Below are 21,852 nucleotides of genomic sequence, written 5' to 3'. Positions count from 1 at the left end.
CATCTTTGATTCCTGAAGGGCTTGGCTCACAGTAGACACTCAGTAAATACTTGTTGAATTGAAAACTTCCTCTCCTCAGCATAGTTGACAATTTCTAATTTCTTTGTAATTTTGGTTAGGTTGTTCACAGTATAATAAAAGTCCCTATGTATTCAGCACTGAATAGTTCTGGAAGGTTACTGGGTGCCCCCCCGTACTTCAGGGGCGGTAGGAATGATGGTAGTAAGTGTGAACCAGCAGCAAGGAAAAAAAATCAAGGAGTAATTTAGAAGCCAGAGGGACATTTCTTGGTTTAATGTTTGTGTATTCCAGATTTATTTGCTGGTGACCCAAAGTAGATCCTAGGTTCATCCAGAAGTTCCTTAGCCATCATCAGAATTCCTGCGCAACGAGGGGAGTCATGGATCTGTATTGCCACTTACTGTGCAAACTATTTGGGACACAGCAGTAAGTCGGAGAGACTGGGGTTCAAATCCTGGGTCTGCCACTTACAACCTGAGGGAACTCGCTGCCTCTCTGAGCCTCAGTTTCTTTCATATCTAGGAGGGGGATGATATTTATGTGGAAGGGTTGCGTGATGACTAAATAATATGTGTGTGAAGTACCTAATCTAGGTCCGGCACTTCGTAGATGTTTACTAAGTGGTAGTTTTCATGATTTGCAAATAATGGGGTGGGCAGGGGGATGGTGTGACCGCTGTATTACCATTGTATTAACTATTACTAGATCCAGATGTATGCATGGGAAAGTCAGCTTAGAATTCAAAACGCTGCTTTGCATAGCTATTTTTGTTTAATGGATGTCACCTAAATGCCGAGTGATATTTACACCGTGACTTCATAAAGGCCTTCAAGGGATTTTCCAGTTCTCACTGTAAGGATTTTTTCTGATAATAGTCCCATACTTTCCTCCTTTGATGTGTCCTACCTCAGGAGAGCCCCTAGCCCTACCCACAGGGAGCTCGGACAGGGTTCTGCCTGAGGTGTTGTGGTAAATTCTGCGCTCACTTTTCCATTGTCATCCGTCCATCCCCCACCCCGTTGCCCGGGTCTTATCTTGTCCTCTGGGGAGGTATGTTAAGTGCTCTGCCAGCCTGCCTCTGTGCCTGGCCTGTTTTTCCTCACTGCCAGTACCTCTTGGATTCCAATTCCAAACATGGTATCCATCTGGGGTCACCCTTTCTTCCGGTGCCAAGAGAGACGCATTCCAAATGGAACACAAGTGTGCCTCCCGTGCTGGGCTCTCCTCATTCTGTCTGGGGACAACAGAGAGCAGGATGTGGCCACCTTATCCCTCACTGCTGAAGTTTTCAGGCCCGTAGTCCTCTCTTTTCCTTGCCACAATTTAGGTTTTCTGCTAAGAGCCAAATGTGAAGGCTGTCCTAAGAAACCCGGAGCCGGGGAAGCTCGCCAAAGCTCTGCAAAGAGGGCCAGAGCCTTGCCGAGGGAAAGAGAGAAGGGAAAAGTTTTCAGTTCTCCATGAAGCGTACTATGTTCTGCCATTCATTCCCAAAGCTGCCAGAAACATTCCTCCCAGGAAAGGTGGAGTTGGTGGTGAGAAGCCTGAGGTGAGAAGACATCTGGGAGGACCGATTAACCCATTTTCTGAATTTCCTATGTGGGGCCAGCCTTAGAGCCCAGCAAGGCTCTGAGACACCCCGAAGATGAGCACCAACGGCAGCAGCGTGGGCCAGCTCCTCTGGCAGGCACCCGTGTGCGCTGGCTGGAAGCAGGATCTGGAAGGGGCTCTCTACCACCTGGCCAACTGCTTCTTGCTCCTGGGCTTCATGGGGGGCAGTGGGGTGTATGGATGCTTCTACCTCTTTGGCTTCCTGGGCACAGGCTACCTGTGCTGCGTGCTGTGGGGCTGGTTCCACGCCTGCGGCCTGGACGTCGTCCTCTGGAGCTTCCTGCTGACAACGGCCTGTGTGCTCCAGCTGGCACACCTGGTGTACCGCCTCCGCGAGGACACCCTCCCTGAAGAGTTCGAGCTCCTCTACAAGACGCTGTGCCTGCCCCTGCAGGTGCCCCTGCAGACATACAAGGAGATTGTCCACTGCTGCGAGGGCCAGGTCTTGACTCTGGCTGCCGAGCAGACCTATGCTGTGGAGGGCGAGACGCCCATCAACCGCCTGTCCCTGCTGCTCTCTGGCCGGTAAGCTGCTCTGTCACTGCCCAGCATTTCTTTCCCTTGCCCACACTTCTCCTTTCCCAATGATCCCTTTCCATTTCGTGTTCCCTTTCATTGAGGGAAGGATGTGGCAAGTCAAACAAACCAAAATGGATTTTTCTAAGCATGGGTTTGCTTCCTCTTTCTAGCATTTCCAAGAGGAAACTAAATCATGAGGCGTCTTCTTGGTTGGCAGGAAGGTTTGCGTATGCACTTGCTGCTGGGAGTTGTGGGGTGAACGTTTCTTGAGCTTGCGTCTGTAATGACCACACACAGATGCTCACGCACGCCCACACACACACACACACCCCCCACTGTGTCATGCCTAAGCTGCAGCAATATCTCTGTATGCTTTGGAAAACTGAGCATTTCAGTAAGATTAATTTATTTCTTCCATATGCATTCAACATTTGCCCAGTGCCAACTGCATGCAGGGAACAGTGCCAAAACAGAGAGGGTTTCCTGTAACCCTTGTTCCCTGCCAGGGCATCAAGGAAACACACCCAATTGTGTTGGGGATATCCTGTACAGACTCTAAGGTAAAGCCATTCTGTATAGACCCAGGTATGGAGAGGGAATACCCTTGTCCACTTTTCCATTCCCAGTTCTACTGAGATCCTCACAGACCACGAAATCAAGTACTGTAAATCTGAGGGCCAGATGTCGAGGAAAGAGTAAAGATACCCACATGTGTCTACCTGAGGATTTGCTGCAGACACCTGGCTGACTCCTCTTAAGAAGGCTGACAGTCAGACATTAGTAGATATGGTCTTAGTTAGGACCAGTGTACGCCCAGGCAGCCTGCACAGGAGTGTTGGCCATTGGCCGATATCTTCTGAACACACACCGTGGGGCTCTGTGGTGCACATTTGGTAGGTAGTTGTGGATTCTTGGAAATATTGCCTTAGTGGGACTTGTGCGTGGGATAACCTGGGATACTTGGGCTGGATATGTGGAAAGCAAGCAAAGGATTTCAAAAGCTTTGTCCTCAGTTTTCTCACCTGCTTTCTTGAGACCGGGAGAATGTAGTAGAAAAGATCAGATAGTAATCAGAAGGCTTTGATGCCAAGAAAGAAAAAAATGAAATCAGATAAGACTGACAACCACACAGTGGGGAAAAAAAGAAGAATTTGACAATGATGATGATGGTACTACAACAACTACTTCTGGTAACCCTATGCATTTCTGTGTTAATGTATCGAATTGAAAGTGTTGCGTAGACAAGTTTTGATTTTGTTTGGCTCAGAGGTGCTGGGTTGAATGAGCTATGTGATTTTGTGGGGAGGTGTTTCATTTCATTTATGAGTGAATTGAAGTGTAAACAAATGCATGTACGTACAAATACATTGTGACTGCTGCCAAATGTTTGCCACCTACAGTTCCATGCTTAAAATAAAGACAATTTAGGAAATATCCTCATTCATGAGATCCATAATGTTTTTTTCTCCTCCTGCCTCCTCTGTTCAAAGGAGGGAATTGAGACTGGTGGGAGAAATACCCACTCTGCTGTATGGTGCTAGTTTATGGAAGGATGTTATGATTGTTCTATGGCTCAGGTATCTATTATATGTTGGATTTACTGTAATTTGTATAAGACAATTTCCCTGAGATGGGGAGGGGGGACTTGCCTCCTCAGTGTGGCTTTTCCTAGTATACTTAGCATCAAAGACTCGAGTCAGAAATTAGCCAATTTTGATTTTTTCCCTTGGTTTTCAAGGTCTAGAGTAAAAGTTTTGTCTTGTTATCTTTCAACGTCATCCTGTCTCAACTTTGCTAAATTGGAGCTGGGGGAAGAGGCTTCGGGTCTATGACCAGGCTCTAGTTTTAAAGGAGAATCATTGTAGCTTTGGCTGGTTATAGTGAGGTACCAAACACCTCGAAGCAGCAGACAAGAACTACATGCCAGGGAGTGGGGGCTCCTTGGGCAGACCTCGCCATCTCACGTGCATACTCTCTTCTGGAGCCCTTTGCTGAAACCTCAGACATTCTTTTTGTTTTGTTTTAATAAAGACAATCAGTCCTTTTCAAGACTCAGAAGGGCGAAGTGACTTCCTCAAAGTTTATTACCCTGTTAAGCTGTACTTACTGTTGGAGAGTTTCTCGCATATAAAATTTAAAGCAGGAACTCCCACACGCACAGCCTCCTGAGCAGGCAACTAACTCTCCAAGCTATTCATGTAGGAGGACGTTACCTGTCATCTAGCAGATCGGGAAGGAAGAAGAGACTCAAATGATAAAGGACACAGAATACCAGTTGAAATGGCTTCAAGGAGCTGCGCAAGCTCATCAGATGTTGTTCACACTCTAAAATGTTGTCACTCCTCGGTGGCTTGCTTAAGTGGCCAGGTTCCTTGCCCGTGGATACGATGGGAGGATTTGATATATCTCCTCTTGTCTTTCTTCCTTTATTTGAGAAGCTTTTCCCTGAGAGTTTAGTGCCCTTTTATGGTGACACAAGTGAGTTCATTTGTTTGATCATTCCTTCCTTCTTTCCCTCCTCCCCCACTTCCTTCCTTTGTTTCTTCCCCTTTTCCAAAAATATTCATTAAGAGTGGTAGAGACTAGGGATCCAGTGTTAAAATATGAAAAATATTAGCCTTCTACTCATGGAGCTCATAGTCTATCAAGAAAGTCAATAGTTAATATTTGACGTAGTGGTGAATAATAGACATAATATTTACAGGGAGAAACGCGAAGTGCAATGACAGCATGCAACCGGTGGACCTAACTTTTCTGGGGAGGTCAGACAAGACTTCCTGGAAGAAGGAATGTTTAAACTGATGCCTGAGGAGAAAGTGGGGATTGGGAAGAAGCCCAGCTGGAGGGGACAGATTATGTGAAGACCCTGAGGGAAGAGAGCAGGCACTTCATTTTCTCTAGTATCTTTTCATTACTCAGGGAAGTTCTGCCTGGCTATCTATGTATATTACCTGCTCTTGGAGCAGCAAGAGTTTCTGCCATCAGAGACAATGGCTGATACCACATCCTTGGCTTGGTTTGAGTCCTACATCCTCTTCTGTCATCCATCTTTAGGTTGTCAGATAATAGGCAATAGCTTACTAGTTGATGATGGTCTTTGGTAATTTGTATGCACAACATATGTATCTAGGCATTCATTAGGAGCAAAACTTGGAGTGCTAATATCCCATTGGCCAGAACTTAATCACAGGGCTATACCTAGCTGCAAGGGAGATGGGGATATGCAGTCTAGCTGGACAGCCATGAGCCCGGCTAAAACTCTAGCACTATGGAGGAAGGGAAAAAGCAGATATTGGAAAACAAACTGCCCCAATGCATTTCCCAGCTCTCCATCCATCCCCATCCTGATCTGCTTCTCAATATCCTACTCATCCTTCAAAACTCAGGTCAAATGTCATCTCTGAGAAGTCTGCCACTCGAAGAGAACTCTCTCTCCCTCCTCTATTCTCCTCTTCCATGACAGCACGCACTGACTTGCAGCCGGTTATTTATGTACCTGTGACTTCCACTAAATTGTGAAATCCTTAAAGGCAGGGATCAGATCATACCCATCTCTGCATTTCCAGACCTCCAGGAACACAGGGAGTGCTCCATGCATATTTGCTCAGCCAATAAAGCTCCAGAAAAAATGGAACAATAGCTCCTTCCAAAGGGACAGGGTCTGGATTAGAGATCTTTCTATCTTCCCCTTTGCCTGACGGAGACATCTCCTTTCCTGCGATAACTCACTTTAGAAGAAAAGTTGAAGCCGAGACTCTGAGTTTTCTGGGGAAAAGAGGAAAAAGCCCATACTGGATCCTAATCATTTTCCATTTTGTCCTATGTCCTTTAGACTCTGAGGAGGATTCGGGGAGCCATTTCCCTTTGCCCACACTGTCTCTTCTTTCCCTTCTCCAGGGTTCGTGTGAGCCAGGACGGCCAGTTTCTGCACTACATCTTTCCTTACCAGTTCATGGACTCTCCCGAGTGGGAATCGCTGCAGCCCTCTGAGGAGGGGGTGTTCCAGGTAACAGGGAACCCCACGGAAGCACCTTCCCACCCCCTCCCACTGTAAGCCAGCAATGTCCCCCCTCCACCTTTCCCCTCTTCCATCTGTCCTTTGAACCACTGCCAATATGGTGTCAAGGGTGGGAGCACTCTCCTTCTGTGGAAAGAGTGCCTGGGCTCCTGGCAGAGGTGGGGTGGGGTAGGGAGGTACTGACCCTGAGAGGCGGATCATGTCACTCCTATGCCTAGAACTCTTCCAGAAGACCCCAGTGACCACAAGATAAAACCCCACAATCCTTAGAGAGTAACTTAAGACCTCTAGTGATATGCAGCCACATCTCAAGTGCCTTCCTCTCTTACACTTTTGCCCTTACCAGCCATGCCGAACTACTAGGACTTCCCCAAATAAACCACGTTTCTTCGCAGTGGCCGTGCCTTGGCACCTCCTGTCCCTTCCATCTGAAATGCGTTTCCCCATCTACATAAGGCCGTGGCATCTCACTTCCTCTGAAGCCTGCCCATGTTGACCTCACCAGCTTCCATGCTCACAGCTTATTTTTCCTGCCTGCGTGCCTTTTCTATTCCTTTTACTTACGCTGACTGGTGCACACAATGCTCTCTGTTCTAATAACCTGGTTTCCTGTCTTCCGCACAGTGAACTCTTTGCGGTAGAAGTCTGGGCTTCTCCTCTTCTCTATCCCCAGGCTCCAAAGGACAGTGTCTTGAACACAGTAGGTGTTCAATAAAGGTTTGCTGAACTGGCTTGGCAGTGGGCAGTTTGTATGTTAGAGGACTCCATGGGGCATTCACATACACGCTCCAAGGTGGGGGCCTGGCTGTTTGGCCCTACTCTCTTCTCTGCCAATCCTTCAGACTTTGGTTACCTTCTTTGTAGTTCTGACTTATTGGATGGCTAGCGTGTGGCAGGCCCTACATATTATATTGCCTTGTTGATTCTCACAACAATCCTCTGGGCTGGCTATTATTATTGCCCCATTTAACAGATGAGGAAACTGAGGCTCAAAAGCATCAAGTAATTTGCCCAAGGTCTTCAGCTAGAAAGTGGCAAGGGCAAGTTGCCTGGCTCTACTGTGTCTGTTCATTTTTAAAATGGGAGGGTCACCAGGAGAATGGAGTTTATACATACACGCACACGCACACACACACACACACACACCCCATTGTAGGAGCTCCTCAGTCTAGTTTGCCAGTACTGGGTTCCATGTGTCTCCTACTCCTTCTATCAGGGAGTCCCTCATGCTAGCATATGAGCCAACCCCAGAATAGACACATGCCAGGCGGTGCCACCTGGTTGGGCCTGCTTCCGCCCCACCCTGACTCTTGGCTCTGTGAGGACAGAGCCTGAGAGGCAATCCTGATCCCACTGCCAGGGCCACCAGCCACAGACCACCTCTGATCATGTTCCTCCCCCACCACAAACACACCCACCCTCTCCAACTAGCCCAGCAGTCTCCTTGGAGAACTCCCTCAGGGCCATGAGAACCTCCAGGAGGGCTGAGTCAGGTCCTGATCCAGCCAGACTAGGCTCTGTTTCTGACACTGACACCAAGGGACAGGTGGTGGATAAGCCGGGCGTCCTCCCCTAAGTTATGCTCGAAAGGAAGGGCTGTAACCCCAGATGGCCTCTGAGCCTGGAATGTAGCTACCATCATATTCCTCCCATTTGTATTTTTAGTGTGCGCCTCCTTTGGGAGCAATGAGATCCACACATTGGCCAGTGGCTGTGTAAAGTCCCATTTCCTCTTTGCAAATGTCAAGTGCTGTCCTGAGTTATGGTTCATCCTGTCCTTGCCTTTTGCAATTACATAGTCTTTGTTGAGTAATAGGGCAATCCACAGTGACTGCCTGAATCATAATTCTTACTGCATTTACCACAAATGAATCAACATCCCATCACACGTCTCAATAACTCAGTTAAATAAGAATTTATTGACTCTTCAGCACTGTGACCATCTCATCAGTCACCAAGAACACAGCATGGGAGGAATCATCAGTATTTCTCAGTTTGCATCATGTTTTATTGGACCCAAGACCTCTTTACATATGTTATCCCATTAAAGCCGCTCAACCAAACTCTGAGGGGAAAATTAAAGAAAAAGTTGCCAAAATTTTATTACCAGCATGCATGTATGTATGTGGGAACCAGACAATGAACAGGTTTCCTGAAGACCTTTGGGGAAAGATTTTGTACAGGACATGAGAAAGTGACATTAAGTTGTTTTACAACACACAAGATGGGTAATCTTCACCTGATTCATGCATTCACTTCAATACTATCTGTTGAGCACCTATTGTATACCAGGAACTGTTAGAGGTGCTTGGAATATGTCAGTGAACAGAACAGATGAAGGTCCCTGACTTCATGCAGCTTATATTCTAATGGTGGAGACAAAAAATAAGCCATAGACAGAATAAATAAATAATGTAATATGTTAAACGATAATAACTGGTAGTAAAAAAAAATAGAGTCGTGTAAGGGAGATGGATATAGTTGCAATTTTAAATAGGGTGGTCATGGAAGTCCTTGTTGAGCGGGTGACATTTGAGGAAAGATCTGAGGGGGGTGACAGTGTGAGATCTGTGAAGCTGAGGAAAGAGCATATTAGACAGAGGGAAGAGCCACTGCAAAGCCCCTGGGATGGGAGGGGCTCTGCACCTCTGTTTGAGGTACAGAAGAGGGGGTCAGTGTGGCAGAACAAAGAGAGGAAGCGGGGAGAATTGCAGGGGGAGAAATCAGAGAGGTGCCGAGGATCCACATCATGTGGGGCCAGAGCATGTATTTTCTAGATAGAGAAAAAAAGCTTTTCTAATACATTGGATGTAGTGTATGAGGGAAAGAAGATCCAGGAGGACGCTCGGGCTTTTGGCCTGAGCCACTGGAAGGATGGAGCTGCTCTCAACTCAGATGAGGAAGGCTGCAGGTAGACTTGGTTTTGAGGGAAGAGCAGAAGTTCGGTTTGGATATATTAGATTTGTGTCATCTATGGACATTTAAACGGAGACGCTGCATGGGCAGTTGAATATTTGAGTTTGGAATTAAGGAATGAGGTCTGAGCTTGAGACATAAACGTGGGAGTCGTTGGCATACAGATGATATTTAAAGCCATTGGCTTGGACAAGATCACCAATTCAGTGAGTTTAGACAGAGAAGGGGTTCAAGAACCGACCAACCCTGGAATACTCTAGTGTTTAGAGGTTGGAGAAAAAAAGAGGAAGCAGCAAAGGAAGCTGAAAAGGAGCAGTCAGGAGACTATACAGGAGCGTACGGCCTCCTGGGAACCAAGGAAAGAAAGCGTAGCAAAGAGGACAGAGTGATCAGCCGGGCTGAACGCCACAGAAACTGAGCACCACAACTTACAGTCGCCGGTGACCTTACCAGGAACAGTGTTGGTGGGCAACCAGGAGCAAAGCCTATTATGGGTTTAAGAGAGAGTGAGAGGAGTGGAAGACAGCAAGGACAGACAGTTTTTTTCATGGAGTTTTGCTGAAAAGGAGAGCAAATTGATGGAGATGGAGTGGTAGCTAGCCAAACAAGTGAGGTGAAGAAAACAGATTTTCATTTTTTCATTTTGATTTAAGATGGAAGAAGCAACAGCGTGTTCGTAAGCACGCACACGGTCCTGTGCTCAGCTTTAAGGACCATGTTTACATCCAGATGCGCTCTTACCCACACTGCTTTGTGCTCAGTACTCTGATTTCTCATTTGGGCAATGATAGTACAGACATCTAAAGAGCTGGCTGGGGCAGATAGTGACAATGACACGCTGAACTGTTAGTAATGGGTGGATTGTGAGCACAACTTCCAGAATTCTTTCTCATGATGCAACATGCTTGAAGAAATTGAGTGATTTGTCTGATGTCACACAGCTGGTAAGGGGGTGAAGCTGGAACTTGAAACCAGCTTCTGGCCTTGATAAGGTAATTTAGGGCCCTGAGGGGCCGGCTCTGTGGCCGAGTGGTTGAGTTCGCGCCGCTCCGCTGCGGCGGCCCAGGGTTCGGATCCTGGGTGTGGACATGGCACCGCCCGTCAGGCCATGTTGAGGCGTTGTCCCACATCCCACAACTAGAAGGATCTGCAACTAAGATATACAGCTATGTACTGGGGCGGGGGGATTGGGAAATAAAGCAGGAAAAAAAAAAATTAGGGCCCTGACTTCAGTGCTGATGGTAGGGGCGGAGAAGCAGAAAGGAGGAAATGAATGAAGAAAATGGAAGAGAGGGATAGCCAAGGGGAAGGGAAAGGAGAGGAGGGCAGTGGGAGATCTGGTAGGCAATGCAGGAATTAGAAGGATTATAAGAAATCTCTGATAAATTAACCTTACCTTTAATTAGATGATCCCCATAAAGAACTTAACACAATGCCTGGCACACAGTCACCCCTCAGTAAACTTAGCTGCTGTCATCATTTCCACCGTCTCCATTCACAAACCTTTGTCATGAACTCCACCGGCCTTCTCACTTTTAAAGTATTATGACCAATCAGGTTATAAAAACTGTGTGATTCCACACCCTTTTCCTTTACTATCCTAAGCATGTTTCCATTTTAACTCTGGCTTTACCACTCACCATTGTTTTATTAAGGATTTATCAAGCACCTAGTACATACCGGCCACACATTATTGACCCTGCAGGTATAATTCAGCTTTGCCTTCTGGGCGCATGGTGAGGGCTCAGAAATTCCTAGAGGACTGAATAACTGGAGAGTGGGGTGCCCTTTGACTTTGTGCTCTCAAGAGTTCTTCTTCCTCTGTGCCCTTTTGCTGACTTGAATCATCAGATCCGTTTGGTTATGTGTCGTGGCCAAGTCAAGAGCAACTTCATGGGCCTGCATCCCAGGCCAGCGTTCTGTCCACTTGGGGCAGCCTGTCACACCTAATAACTGAAATGCTTTCCAGCTCTTTTTTGCATCCCTACTGCAATAGATTGTCCTTTATTCTTAAAACAAACAGTCATCAGCTTTCCAACCTTTCCTCAGAGCACTAGGAGGCCCTTTCTCTCTCTTGAAATCACTACAGAGTCAGAACCTTCTGCAGCCATTAGTGATATCAGCCACAGGACCATAGCACGTGAGAGCCAGGGAGCCCAGATATGGGAACTGAGGCTCCGGAAGGTGAGGGCCCAGTGAGTGAATGGCTGATCCCAGGCTCCTGACAAGGACACCCCCACCCATCAGTGCACACAATAAAAGTCATTCACTGGACCTCTCCAGGAAGGCCGTGGGGGGTGTTCCCACAGCTTCTTCAGTAAAAGTGCAGCCATTTGCCAAGTCACTGTGTTTCCCTGGGCTAAGCATGGACACATTTTCCAGCTTAAACCTTCACTCTCTGCTCCTGACCCCTCTCAGGTCACTCTGACAGCCGAGACTGCGTGTAGCTATATTTCCTGGCCCCGGAAAAGTCTCCACCTTCTTCTGGCCAGAGAGCGATACATCTCCCGCCTCTTCTCGGCCCTGCTGGGCTATGACATCTCCGAGAAGCTCTACGCTCTCAACGACAAGCTCTTTGCTAAGTTTGGGCTGCGCTTCGACATCCGTCTCCCCAGCCTCTACCACGTCCTGGGGCCTGCTGCCCCAGAGACAGGGGCAGAGTCCGAGAAGGATGATGAGGAAGTCCATGAGCCGGCTGTGTCCCCTCCTCAGGCCATGCCCACATCTGTCCAGCACACGCCCCCTTGCTCTCCCCCTCCAGCTGCCACCGACCCTCCTGCACCTCCTTCCTGGGCCAGGATGTCCAGGCCCGACAGCAGCGTCCTGGGTGAGGACTCCACCAGTCTGGTGCTGGAGGATTTTGAGGAAGTGTCAGGATCAGAATCGTTCATGGATTATAGGAGTGATGGGGAGTACATGAGGTGAGGGAAGAATTAACATGGGCACGGCCACCGGGCTCAGGATCCTGTGTAAGTACTCAGAAGGCAGCCGCCACACCTTCCTGCCAACAGCTGGCCTTAACTCAGCTTGTAAGGGCAAAAACCCATTTCACAGAGCCTGTCCTCTCAGAGGACTCCCGGAAAGTGGCATTAACCCAACCTTGTGGATAGCAGCTCATTCCAGGTGCATGAAAAGCATGAGGAGATTTTTAAACTCATTTCTTACCAAGTGTGATTGCATTTTGGAAAGTGGGCTGGTCGATATTCTGAGCAAGCAGATAGCTTGCTAAATTTTTCACAAGGTTGTGCTAATAGCTAAGGCCACAGCTAGGGCTAAAGGGGATTTTATTTGTGGCATGCATTTTAAAGGGGGAAAAAAAAACCCCGGCATGGTTCTAATTCCCAGTGGTTCTTGCTGGCAAAGAGTCAGCCCTGGAATGCAGTCCTTATTTAGCCTGCATTGGGCAGATATTGCTGTTAAAATCGCATATTTCAAAGAGGCTTGTGATATAGACTAACACGCGGGGAGGAAAATGGCCCACCTGCTCTCCTTTGGCCCGGTGGAGAGCATGTTGATCGCTCAGGCAAAGGATGTATGCTGCTCTGACTGAAGGTTCCTATGATGGGAAGGATACACAGCGGCCTGGCTTTCCCTGCAAACCACACCTACATGAGGTGGAGTGGACTCGAATCTGGGAGGGCCTCGTGGTCCTCGCAGGATTTCCCTCACAGCTCAGGAGAGTGTACAAGAAAGGCTGTACTGAGCAGTTCTGGGAAACGGCTTTCATGTTCCTCCTGGCTGTTTTCACAATGCTGTGACATTTTCCTCTGGGACTCCACCCAGCCATGGTAGAGGCCTGGCTTTTCCTGAGGAAAACCCACTGTTCCCAATTTGGAGGACATATCCAAGTGTGTGTGTGTGTGTGTGTGTGTGTGTGTGTGTGTGTGTGTGTGTGGCAGGGGCAAGGGGAGGTGCCTCAAGAGACCCATTGTTCTTTGGGAAGCACTGACAAATTTCCCAAGAAACTAGCCCTGTGAGGAAGGGTTCCAGGGTACATGTAGTGAATAAATGAATGTTTGTGTATTTTGAAAAGCAAGTTACATAAATGATGAAAGAAGCAAGAGAGGTGAATGCTAAGAGGGTAGAGATTTGGTTTTACAAATACGGAATTTATCGTCTCCTCTGGTACCAGCGTCTCTAGAACCACGGTTGAGCTGATTCTGGGGTAATTCCAAGGATCTGTCTAGCGCCCAGATCACTTTGTTGACTGCCTCCATTTGCATAGTCCACTCTCATTGCCCCCTCCCATTGTGCCGATATTCACCTCCCTGCTCATCCACCCCTCTCCACGCATATGGATTCTGTCCTGTGAATCCCTCTCTGTCCAACATGCCTACCCACCTGCACACGCTCTTAACTTACAGCAGCTCTCACTTTTCTCGTGCTTTCCTGGTTTTCTTCTGTTTTCTGGTTCTGATTGTTCTCTTCTTCCTCCCCTCTTTCTGACTTCTGCTCAGTCTGTGGTTGCCTGAGTTTGCTGCTCTTCAGAAGAAAAATGCCCTTTGCTTCTTCTCAGTTAATTTCCCCTCTCCAGGTTTGTCCTCTACATCTCCCGCATTTTATTGTTCCCGTATTTCCTTCTCTAGCACCTTTGCTTTCCTGCCTGGCTCTATCTCTCCTTCCTCCTACCTACCCTGTACCCTCATCTTAGCTTTTAATCCTGACTCTTCCAAGATCAGTACCTCTCCCTCGGCCTATAAAGAAAACCATCACCTTCAAGTGAAGGTGTGAAAATTCCCAACTTTAGGTGGCTACACGTTTCATACACGAGTTTTCCCAAACATTAGGAGGCAGGCAGCATGGTAAACAAGAACAAGACCTGGACTGGGAGCCAAAGTCCTGGCTTCCATGTCTGGCTCTGCTACTTTGTGCAAACCACACAACCTCACTGAACCTCACTTCCTTCATTTGAGTATATTGGTCCCCAAAGGCCTCTGGGGTTGATGTAAGAAGGCAAAGGATGATTTGTCCCGAGGAAGAGAAGGGAAGTAGTCAGTCAGCAGTACAATGGACACAAGCCCCTGGACATCTGAATGTCTTTCAGCAAGAAGTTTCTGCTGTGTTTCACAGTTTCTCTTGTGACTTGGGATCATCTTCCTCCCTGCTAGGTGGATTCTGTTTGACTAGAAGTTCCCTCCATTCTGTACCTGTGAAGAGTCTATCACCTACCATGTGATGACAATGCAGATATTCTCTGTGAAAGGAGGTCACAGATCAGTCCCCAAGGTCCTCCACCCTTAATACTATCACAAGAAATGCCCCTTTTCAAATTCAGCCTTTTCTGAAGCTCAAGACGAGGAAATTGTTGATATAACTCACTTTCTAAAGTACTTATATTTGTAGTATAAAGAGAATAGGTTTTTAAATGGTTTTTTTTGTTAGTTTAAGTAATAGAAAAGAAAAAACATATTGTTTACTTCCAAGTTTTCAGAACAACTTGAAAACATAATCAAATTGGCCAAATTTCAGATGGCTTTCAATGTAGTCTGTGATAATGAAATAATTTAAATCAGAGATCCTTTTCTGAAATTGTGGTTTTGGATGTTTGGTTTGACTTATTCACCAGCAAACTCCTTCTAGAGTTATTACTGCAATGAGTAAGCCTGGCTCCTTGTGATTGCAATTTACTATGGCTTCCTTTATAAAGTGGCACACAATTCACCATCTATTCCCCGGCTCTTCAGTTACCAAAACCGTCAGCTCACTGCTATTCCTCCCGGCACAGACTTACAGAAGAGGCATGAAGCTGGCTGAATTCCGCATCGCTGAGAATGACAGGGCTTCATCACACTGACACCGGAGCTCATCCCTCACACCAATCCAACTTAAGATGAACTCAAAATAGAGCTGCCCCTGGGCCTCTTTTGTGAAGACAGTACATTTTTTTGGTCTGTGGTGCCCAGAACTGAAATGCAAATGTGTGCTACTTCTTTTAACAGGCAAAGCAGTGTTGCTGGGCAGTGTAGTCATGCAGGGTCTTCCAGCCAGACCCCACATTAACCCCACCTTCACTAGAATTTTCCATTTAATTCTATGGACACTCATCACAATGTTCCATTTGGCGTCTTACTTATAGGAGATGCTCAATGACCGCATCTTTGAAGTGGTCCATTAAGTCAGATAATGAGTCCATTACCACAAATTAATTGAAAGCTGTCCGAAATTTGGCCAACTTTAATTACATTTTTAAGTTATTCTGAAAACTCTGTGGTTTGAAAATAAAAACTACATATTGTTTCCTTTCTATTATTTAAATAAACAAACAAATGAGAAACAGGTTGCAGCATGAAAGCTAATTGCGGTCAGAGAGGAGCCCGGAAGCATGACACAGTACCAAGGGCTAGAGGACCAATTCAGCAAACATCTTTTGAGTATCTGCATCTATTTCAGGCACTGTGCTAGGCAGTCACGTCGTGAGTAATCATGACTAACAGTGGAAAGAACTGAACATGTTTCATCTGCAAGACATGGGCAAGAGTAATATTTTCAAATTTCAAAAAGAAGGGGAATTAGAGTTTCCCTTCCTTTGGTGTTGCTCTTGAGGGCAGAAAAGAATGAAAGGCTGAAAGCTCCAAGGAGAAGAGTTTCAGCTCAGTGTTAATAATGGCCTGCCTCACAGAGTAGTGAGTTACTCATCACTGGAAGAGTTCCAGCAGGGACCAGAAGAAATCTCTGCTTTTATAAGGTGATTCAGGCTGTGAGAGAAGCATGCCTTAGATTATTGCTGTTAAGGTGCCTTCTAATTCTGTGATGCTGTGATTCTGTGATTCCAAGGTCTGACTCTAGTCCTGCCGTTTAACCAGCGTCAAGAGCATTTCCTCATCTGCAGAACAGGACTATTAGTCTAATAGATAATGAATACCCACTTATAGGTAGACAGGTAGGCTCTGTCTGCGTTACCAGGTTGCTGTGAGGAGCAACTGAGACAAGGTATATAAAGGCAGTTTGTAAGCTATAAAGCGCCAAGTTAAAGTGTAAAGTATTTAAAACTTCTGTTGTTTGTAGAATTGTTTAGTAATCTCCTCCTCTCTCTCTGTCAGGGGTACCTGATTTCCCCTCTTATTTCCCCCAGTCTGGCTTTCCAGTGAAGGTGGCAACTGGGGCAGACCCCCTGAGAACAAATGGGACAGCGGAAAGCTGGAGACCCAAACAAAACACACACTAGCTCCTCAGGCCCTGTGGAACTGAGTGGTGGCCAGACCGCCATCTGTTTCTTTCATTTGCTCAGGGCAGACAGATCACCATCAGCCTGTCTTCAGGCTCTCTCCCTGTGAAGTGGCTGTGAGGTGCTTGGGGAGCTGTCACTGTTGTGAAACTTCACATTTCTCACAGAACCACCGGAAAGACTCATGGGGCAGAAAACTTGCCCTTGGAGGTGGCAGGGCAGAAGCTGCCCGGGCTCTCAGGCTCTGAGTGTCTAGATGGCAGTGCCACTCCACCTGCCAGGGCTCCGTGTTCAGTCTGGTGACTTAGTTAGCAGTTCCCTCTCTGACCCTTGGACCACAGCAACCCATGGCATCTCCCAGCCCAACCTATGCCCGCTTCTACTGATGTTTTACAGGCCTCATTTACCTACCGTTCTCTTTGTAAAAATAAAAGACAGGGATCTTATGAAACTCACCATTTTTCTACACAGATTTTTAAAAACTCATTCAGTAGTGTTAGATAGGAAGTAGAGTTCTACAGATTCTCCATAGGAAGCAACGGAAGTTGATCTCTTGGTCTCTCCACCTGTAACATGAGAGGATTGGACTACGCAATTCAAAGCTGCCTCAACTAATATTCTAGAATGAAATGATTCAAAGATATAACCATCCCTATCATGTCAGGCATTGGGTACACTTAAAACATTGGGAATTGGTAGAGGAAAAAGAAACTGATAGGAATCCTGTGACGTCAGGCAAGCTATCTGGAGACATAGCGCTGAAATTCTTCCTCTTTTTCTTTCCACAGCTTCTAGAACTCCTTGCCAAAGCTACTCTCAAGTTATGTCCAGGGGACGGGCCCCCTTGGCTCCCATCCACACCCCTGAACTTTAAGGACCAGTGGGCCATCTTTTTCTGGCCACGTTAATCTTCACAGGAAGGTCGCTTGGATGCACACCCCTCTCCTCACCCCCTGGAAGGCTCACTGGCACTGTCGGAGCAGACACAGAAGATGCCAGAACGCAGTCACACCCCGGGCCCTGAGTGACTTTTAGAGATTCACCCTCACCAGCCTTCCTTCCAGGAGAAGGCAGCCGAGCGTGCAAAAGCACAGATTCCGTCCTTTACCGCCTGCAGAATCTTGGGCGGGTGCCACAGCCTCCCCAAGCCTCCTCTGTAAGGCGGGGATTAGAACATCCACCTCACAGGGCTGTTGTGAGGACTTAACCAGTCAATTCAGGAGAGCACCTGGGTGGTGGCGGGGCACCTGGTAAGCGTTCAATAAATCACTCCATTCCTTTCCCTGTGTTGTTTCTTTCAACTGTCTGAGAGGATCAATGAAGTCAGCCAGCCAAGACATTTGGGTTTTTGTTTTCAACTAAGATTCAATTTATGGAAATAGAAATTTAAAAACCTAGTTTTTCCTTAAGTTTTTAAGTTCAGCTTGCAAATCTCTTGATCTGTTTATGACCCTAGCAATAAACAATGGTGGTTTTTTTTTTTGAGGAAGATTGGCCCTCAGCTAACAACTGTTGCCAATCTTCCTCTTTGTTTTTCTTTTTTTCTCCCCAAAGCCCCAGTACATAATTGTATATCTTACTTGCAAGTCCTTCTAGTTCTTCTGTGGGATGCCAGCACAGCATGGCTTGACGAGCGGTGTGTAGGTCCATGCCCAGCATCTGAACTGGCCAACTCCCGGCCGCTGAAGCGGAGCACGTGAACTCAACCACTGCACCACCAGGCGGGCCGCTAAACAATAGTTTTTAGAGGGATTTTTACAAACTTAGCTAATTAAATTTCCTTAAACATTTTTAAATGGATTTATAAATTTAACATTCTATTTTATTTTTTCCCTAAGTACTTGAATGTATATTCTGGTTTTCTACTGCCGTATAACATGCATCCCTAAAACAGTGGCTTAAAATAGTCAGGATGATTTATTTTGCTCTTAAATGTGCAGCTTGACTGGGCTCAGCTAGGCTGTCCTCGCTCCATGTTTCTCCTGCTGTTGTGTTCGGATAGTGGCTGGGCTGGGATCATCTCAGAGGCTCCCTCACACATGTATTTGGGGCCAAGTCTGGGCAGACTCAAACAGCTGAGGCTGGAAAAGCTGGGAGTCCTTAGGCATCTGTCTCTCACAATGGTTTGTTCGTTTTTGTTGCTGTATAGTACTCTGTTGTATGAATACACCAGAACTTGTTTATCCCTTCTACTGATGGGCGTTTGAGTTGTCTCTAGCTTGGGGCAATTATAAATAGTGCTAGTATGAACAGTCTTGAACATATGTTTTTGTACACAAGCATATACACACATATGTATACATTTCTTGAGCATATAATTAGGGCTGGAATTACTCAGGCACTGGGTATGTGTATGTTCAACTATAGTAAATACAGCCAGTTTCCCTAAGTGCCTGTACCAATTAACATTCCCACTAGCGATGTATGAGAGTTCTAGTTGCTTCTCATCCTCCCCAATAATTGGCACTGTCATTTTGGAAATTTGGGCATATGTAGCAGCATATCATTGTGGTTTTAATTTTCATTTCTCTGATAAATAATAAAGTTGAGTACCTTTTCGTGTTTTTATTAGCCATATAGATATCCTCTGTTGTGAAGTACCTGTTCAAGTTCTTGTCCATTTCTCTATTTGTTTGTATGTTCTGGTTATTGACTTAAAGGAATTCTTTAAATATTCAGGTTAAAAGTCCATTGTTGCTTATATATATTCAAATATATTCTCCCACTTTGTAACTGGTCTTCTTTTCTCTAAATGATGTCTTTCGATGAACATAAGTTATTAATTTCAATGTAGTAATTTATCAATCTTTTCCTCCATCATTAGCGCTTTCTGTGCCATGTTTAAGAAATCTTTTCCTCCCCTGAAGATGTTCTTCTGTTACTTTCTGGCTGTTTCATTGTTTTACATTTCCCAGTTAGAGCTACAATCAACCTGGATTTGATTTTTGTGTGTGGAATGAAGTAAGGATCAAATTTACTTTTCGGTGGATATCCGACAGAGCACTGCTTACTGAAATGATTATCCTATCCCTGCTAGTGTTCAGTGTCCCCTTTGGCATAAATCAAATGTCCACATATCTGTAGGTCTGGTTTTGGATCTTTTAGCCTATCTTTCTGATCCATTAGCCTATCTTTCTAGCAATTGACAATACCACCTGGTGGTAATTATTGTAGCTTTATAATAAGTTTTAATATCTGGTGGTCTTCAAACCTTGTTCATCTTCAAGTTTTTGTTATTCTTGGCCTTTCCTTTTGTATCTCCATATAAACTTGAGAGTCAGCTGGTTAATCTCCACAAAAATATAACCTCTGCTGGAAATTTTTTTAGAATTACATTGATACTGTGAATCAGGTATTTAAAGAATTAATATCTTGAGCCAGCCTGACGGCTAGTGGTTAAAGTTTGGTGCTCCCACTCCAGTGGCCTGGGTTCGTTTCTTGGTCATGGAACCACACCACCCATGCTGTGGCAGCAGCTCACATAGAAGAGCTAGAAGGACTTACAACTAGGATGTACAACCATGCTCTGGGTCTTTGGGGAGAAAATAAAGGGGGAAAGATTGGCAACAGATGTTAGCTCAGGGCCAATCTCTCCCTGCCAAAACAAACAAACAAAAAAGAATTGATATCTTTATAATATTGATTTTTCAATCCATGAACATAGTATAGCACTTCATTTATTGGGTTTTTAAATTTTCTCTCAACAGTGTTTTGTAGTTTTCCATGTAGATATCCTTACATAGCTTTTGTTAGATTTATTCCTATGTATTTGATGAATTTGATGCTATCGTAAATGCTATCATTTAATATTTTTTTACTTTGTAATTTTTTGTTGCTGGTATATAAAAATATAATTGATCTTTATATCTTCGACTTCCATCCAGTGATCCTGATAAATTCACTTATCAGTTTTAATCATTATTCCACAGAGTCTTCAAGATTTTCCATAGGTTCAATTATGTCATCTGTAAATAATGAGAGTTTTATTTCTTCCTTCCTGAACTGTACCTTCCCCCTGTTCCTCTTTCTCCTTCTTTTTCTTTTGGTGCCTGTTCCACTGGGCAGGACATCTAGATACAGGGATGAATAAAAGGGATGATGAATACATCCTTCTCTCATACTTGACCTTAAGGAAAATGTTTTCAGTATTTCACCATTAAGTATGATGTGTACTAGTAAGTTTTTATAGTACTCCGATGAGGTTAAAGAAGTTCTATTCCTAACTTGCTAAGAGGGTTTTTAAAAAATCATGAATGAGTGTTGAATTTTATCAAATGACTTTTCTACATTTATTGAGATTATTTTCCTCCTTTATTCTATTAATGAATTACATTATTAGATATGTGAATGTTAAAACAAACTTGCATCCCTGGAACAAATCCAATTTTATTATGATCTATTTTCAACTTTATGTATTTCTGAACCTGGTTTGCAAATACTTTGTTTAGGATTTTTGCATTTATGTGTCTTGTAATATTATTGTCAAGTTTTGATATCAAGGTTATGCTGACTTTGTGAAAGGAGTTGGGAAGTATTCTCTCTCTCTCTTTTTCCTATTCTTTGGAAGAGATCTTTAAACCTCGGAGTCTTTCCATCAGTCTTGTTAGTTCTATCTTCAAAATATGTCCTGAATTCAACTCACCACCTCCTCTGCCACCCCTGATTTCAAGCCACCATTTTTTCACACCTAGATTAACTTCAATACTTATAACTGGTCTCCTGATTTATCCTGTTCCTCCTCCTCATAATCTATTCTACACACAGCAAATTGATCATTTAAGCATGTATATAATCTCATCACTCTCTTGCTTAAAATTTCAAATGACTTCCTATTACACTTAGAATAAAATCCAAACTCCTCACCATGTAATATTAGTCAGAATCAGCATGTTATGTCTTAATAGCACAAAGGTTTATTTCTCTCTTGCTTAAAGTCTACCGAGAGTCTGTATGACTCATAAGGGCAACTGTCTTCATGTTGCAACTCAATGATTCAACCTATTTTGACCTTCTGGCTTTGTCGCCTGAAGAGAAAAACAGCTTGACATTCCCGTGCTAGCTCTTTGATGCTGTGGCCCAGGAATGATACAAATCACTTCTGCCCACAGTCCACCGACTAGAGCTAGTCACCTGGACCCACTTAATAATCAACTTTGTGCTTTGTCGATTAAAGGGACTGGGAACGTGGGGAAGCAAAAGGAATGTTCGATGAATCCTACTCTTCTGGCTGCTTAGGTAGGATCCACAAGGCCCTACCTGCCTGTGTCTCCAACCATATTTCACTCGGCTCTTATTCTCACTCATCGTGTTTCAGCCACACTGGTCTTTTTGGTATTCTTCAGGCATACTTTGTTTCTTTCTCGATTACAGCCTTCGCGGTTGTTTTTTCTCTCTGGAATGCTTTTCGCTCATGCCTTCTCCTGGCTGACATCTTCTGGTCATTCAGTTCTCAGCTCAAATATCACCATCCCAGGAAATATACCCACCTCACCTCACCATCACCCTCTGTCCCCTTGCCCTGCTTGGACTGTCCTCAGAGTCCTATTTTCTCTTTCCTCTCCTTTTAGGATTCCAATTATGTGCTTGGCAGAACTTTTCAGTGTGT

The 21,852-nt window shown here is 45.2% G+C and overlaps 1 protein-coding gene across 2 annotated transcripts; it reads left to right on the top strand.

Moving 5' to 3' along the window:
• Window positions 1–1,214: 1,214 nt before the first annotated feature.
• POPDC2 (popeye domain containing 2) lies at window positions 1,215–17,527 on the top strand. Of its 2 annotated transcripts, none has more exons than XM_046659813.1 (4): window positions 1,215–2,154; window positions 6,046–6,154; window positions 11,501–11,909; window positions 17,036–17,527. In XM_046659813.1, the coding sequence occupies exons 1-4, from the start codon at window positions 1,664–1,666 to the stop codon at window positions 17,119–17,121; spliced, it is 1,095 nt and encodes a 364-aa protein (XP_046515769.1). In that variant the 5' UTR covers window positions 1,215–1,663; the 3' UTR covers window positions 17,122–17,527. The 2 variants fall into 2 exon arrangements, with proteins under 2 accessions (XP_046515769.1, XP_046515768.1); XM_046659812.1 differs by having other exon boundaries at window positions 1,217–2,154; window positions 11,501–12,051.
• The last annotated feature ends 4,325 nt before the right edge of the window (window positions 17,528–21,852 follow it).

The sequence above is a fragment of the Equus quagga genome, chromosome 4 (genome assembly GCF_021613505.1).
Source record: "Equus quagga isolate Etosha38 chromosome 4, UCLA_HA_Equagga_1.0, whole genome shotgun sequence".
In the NCBI taxonomy this organism is placed as follows: Eukaryota; Metazoa; Chordata; class Mammalia; order Perissodactyla; family Equidae; genus Equus; species Equus quagga.
The sequence above is the reverse complement of the archived record's forward strand: the minus strand, read 5'-3'. Positions and strand labels throughout refer to the sequence as shown.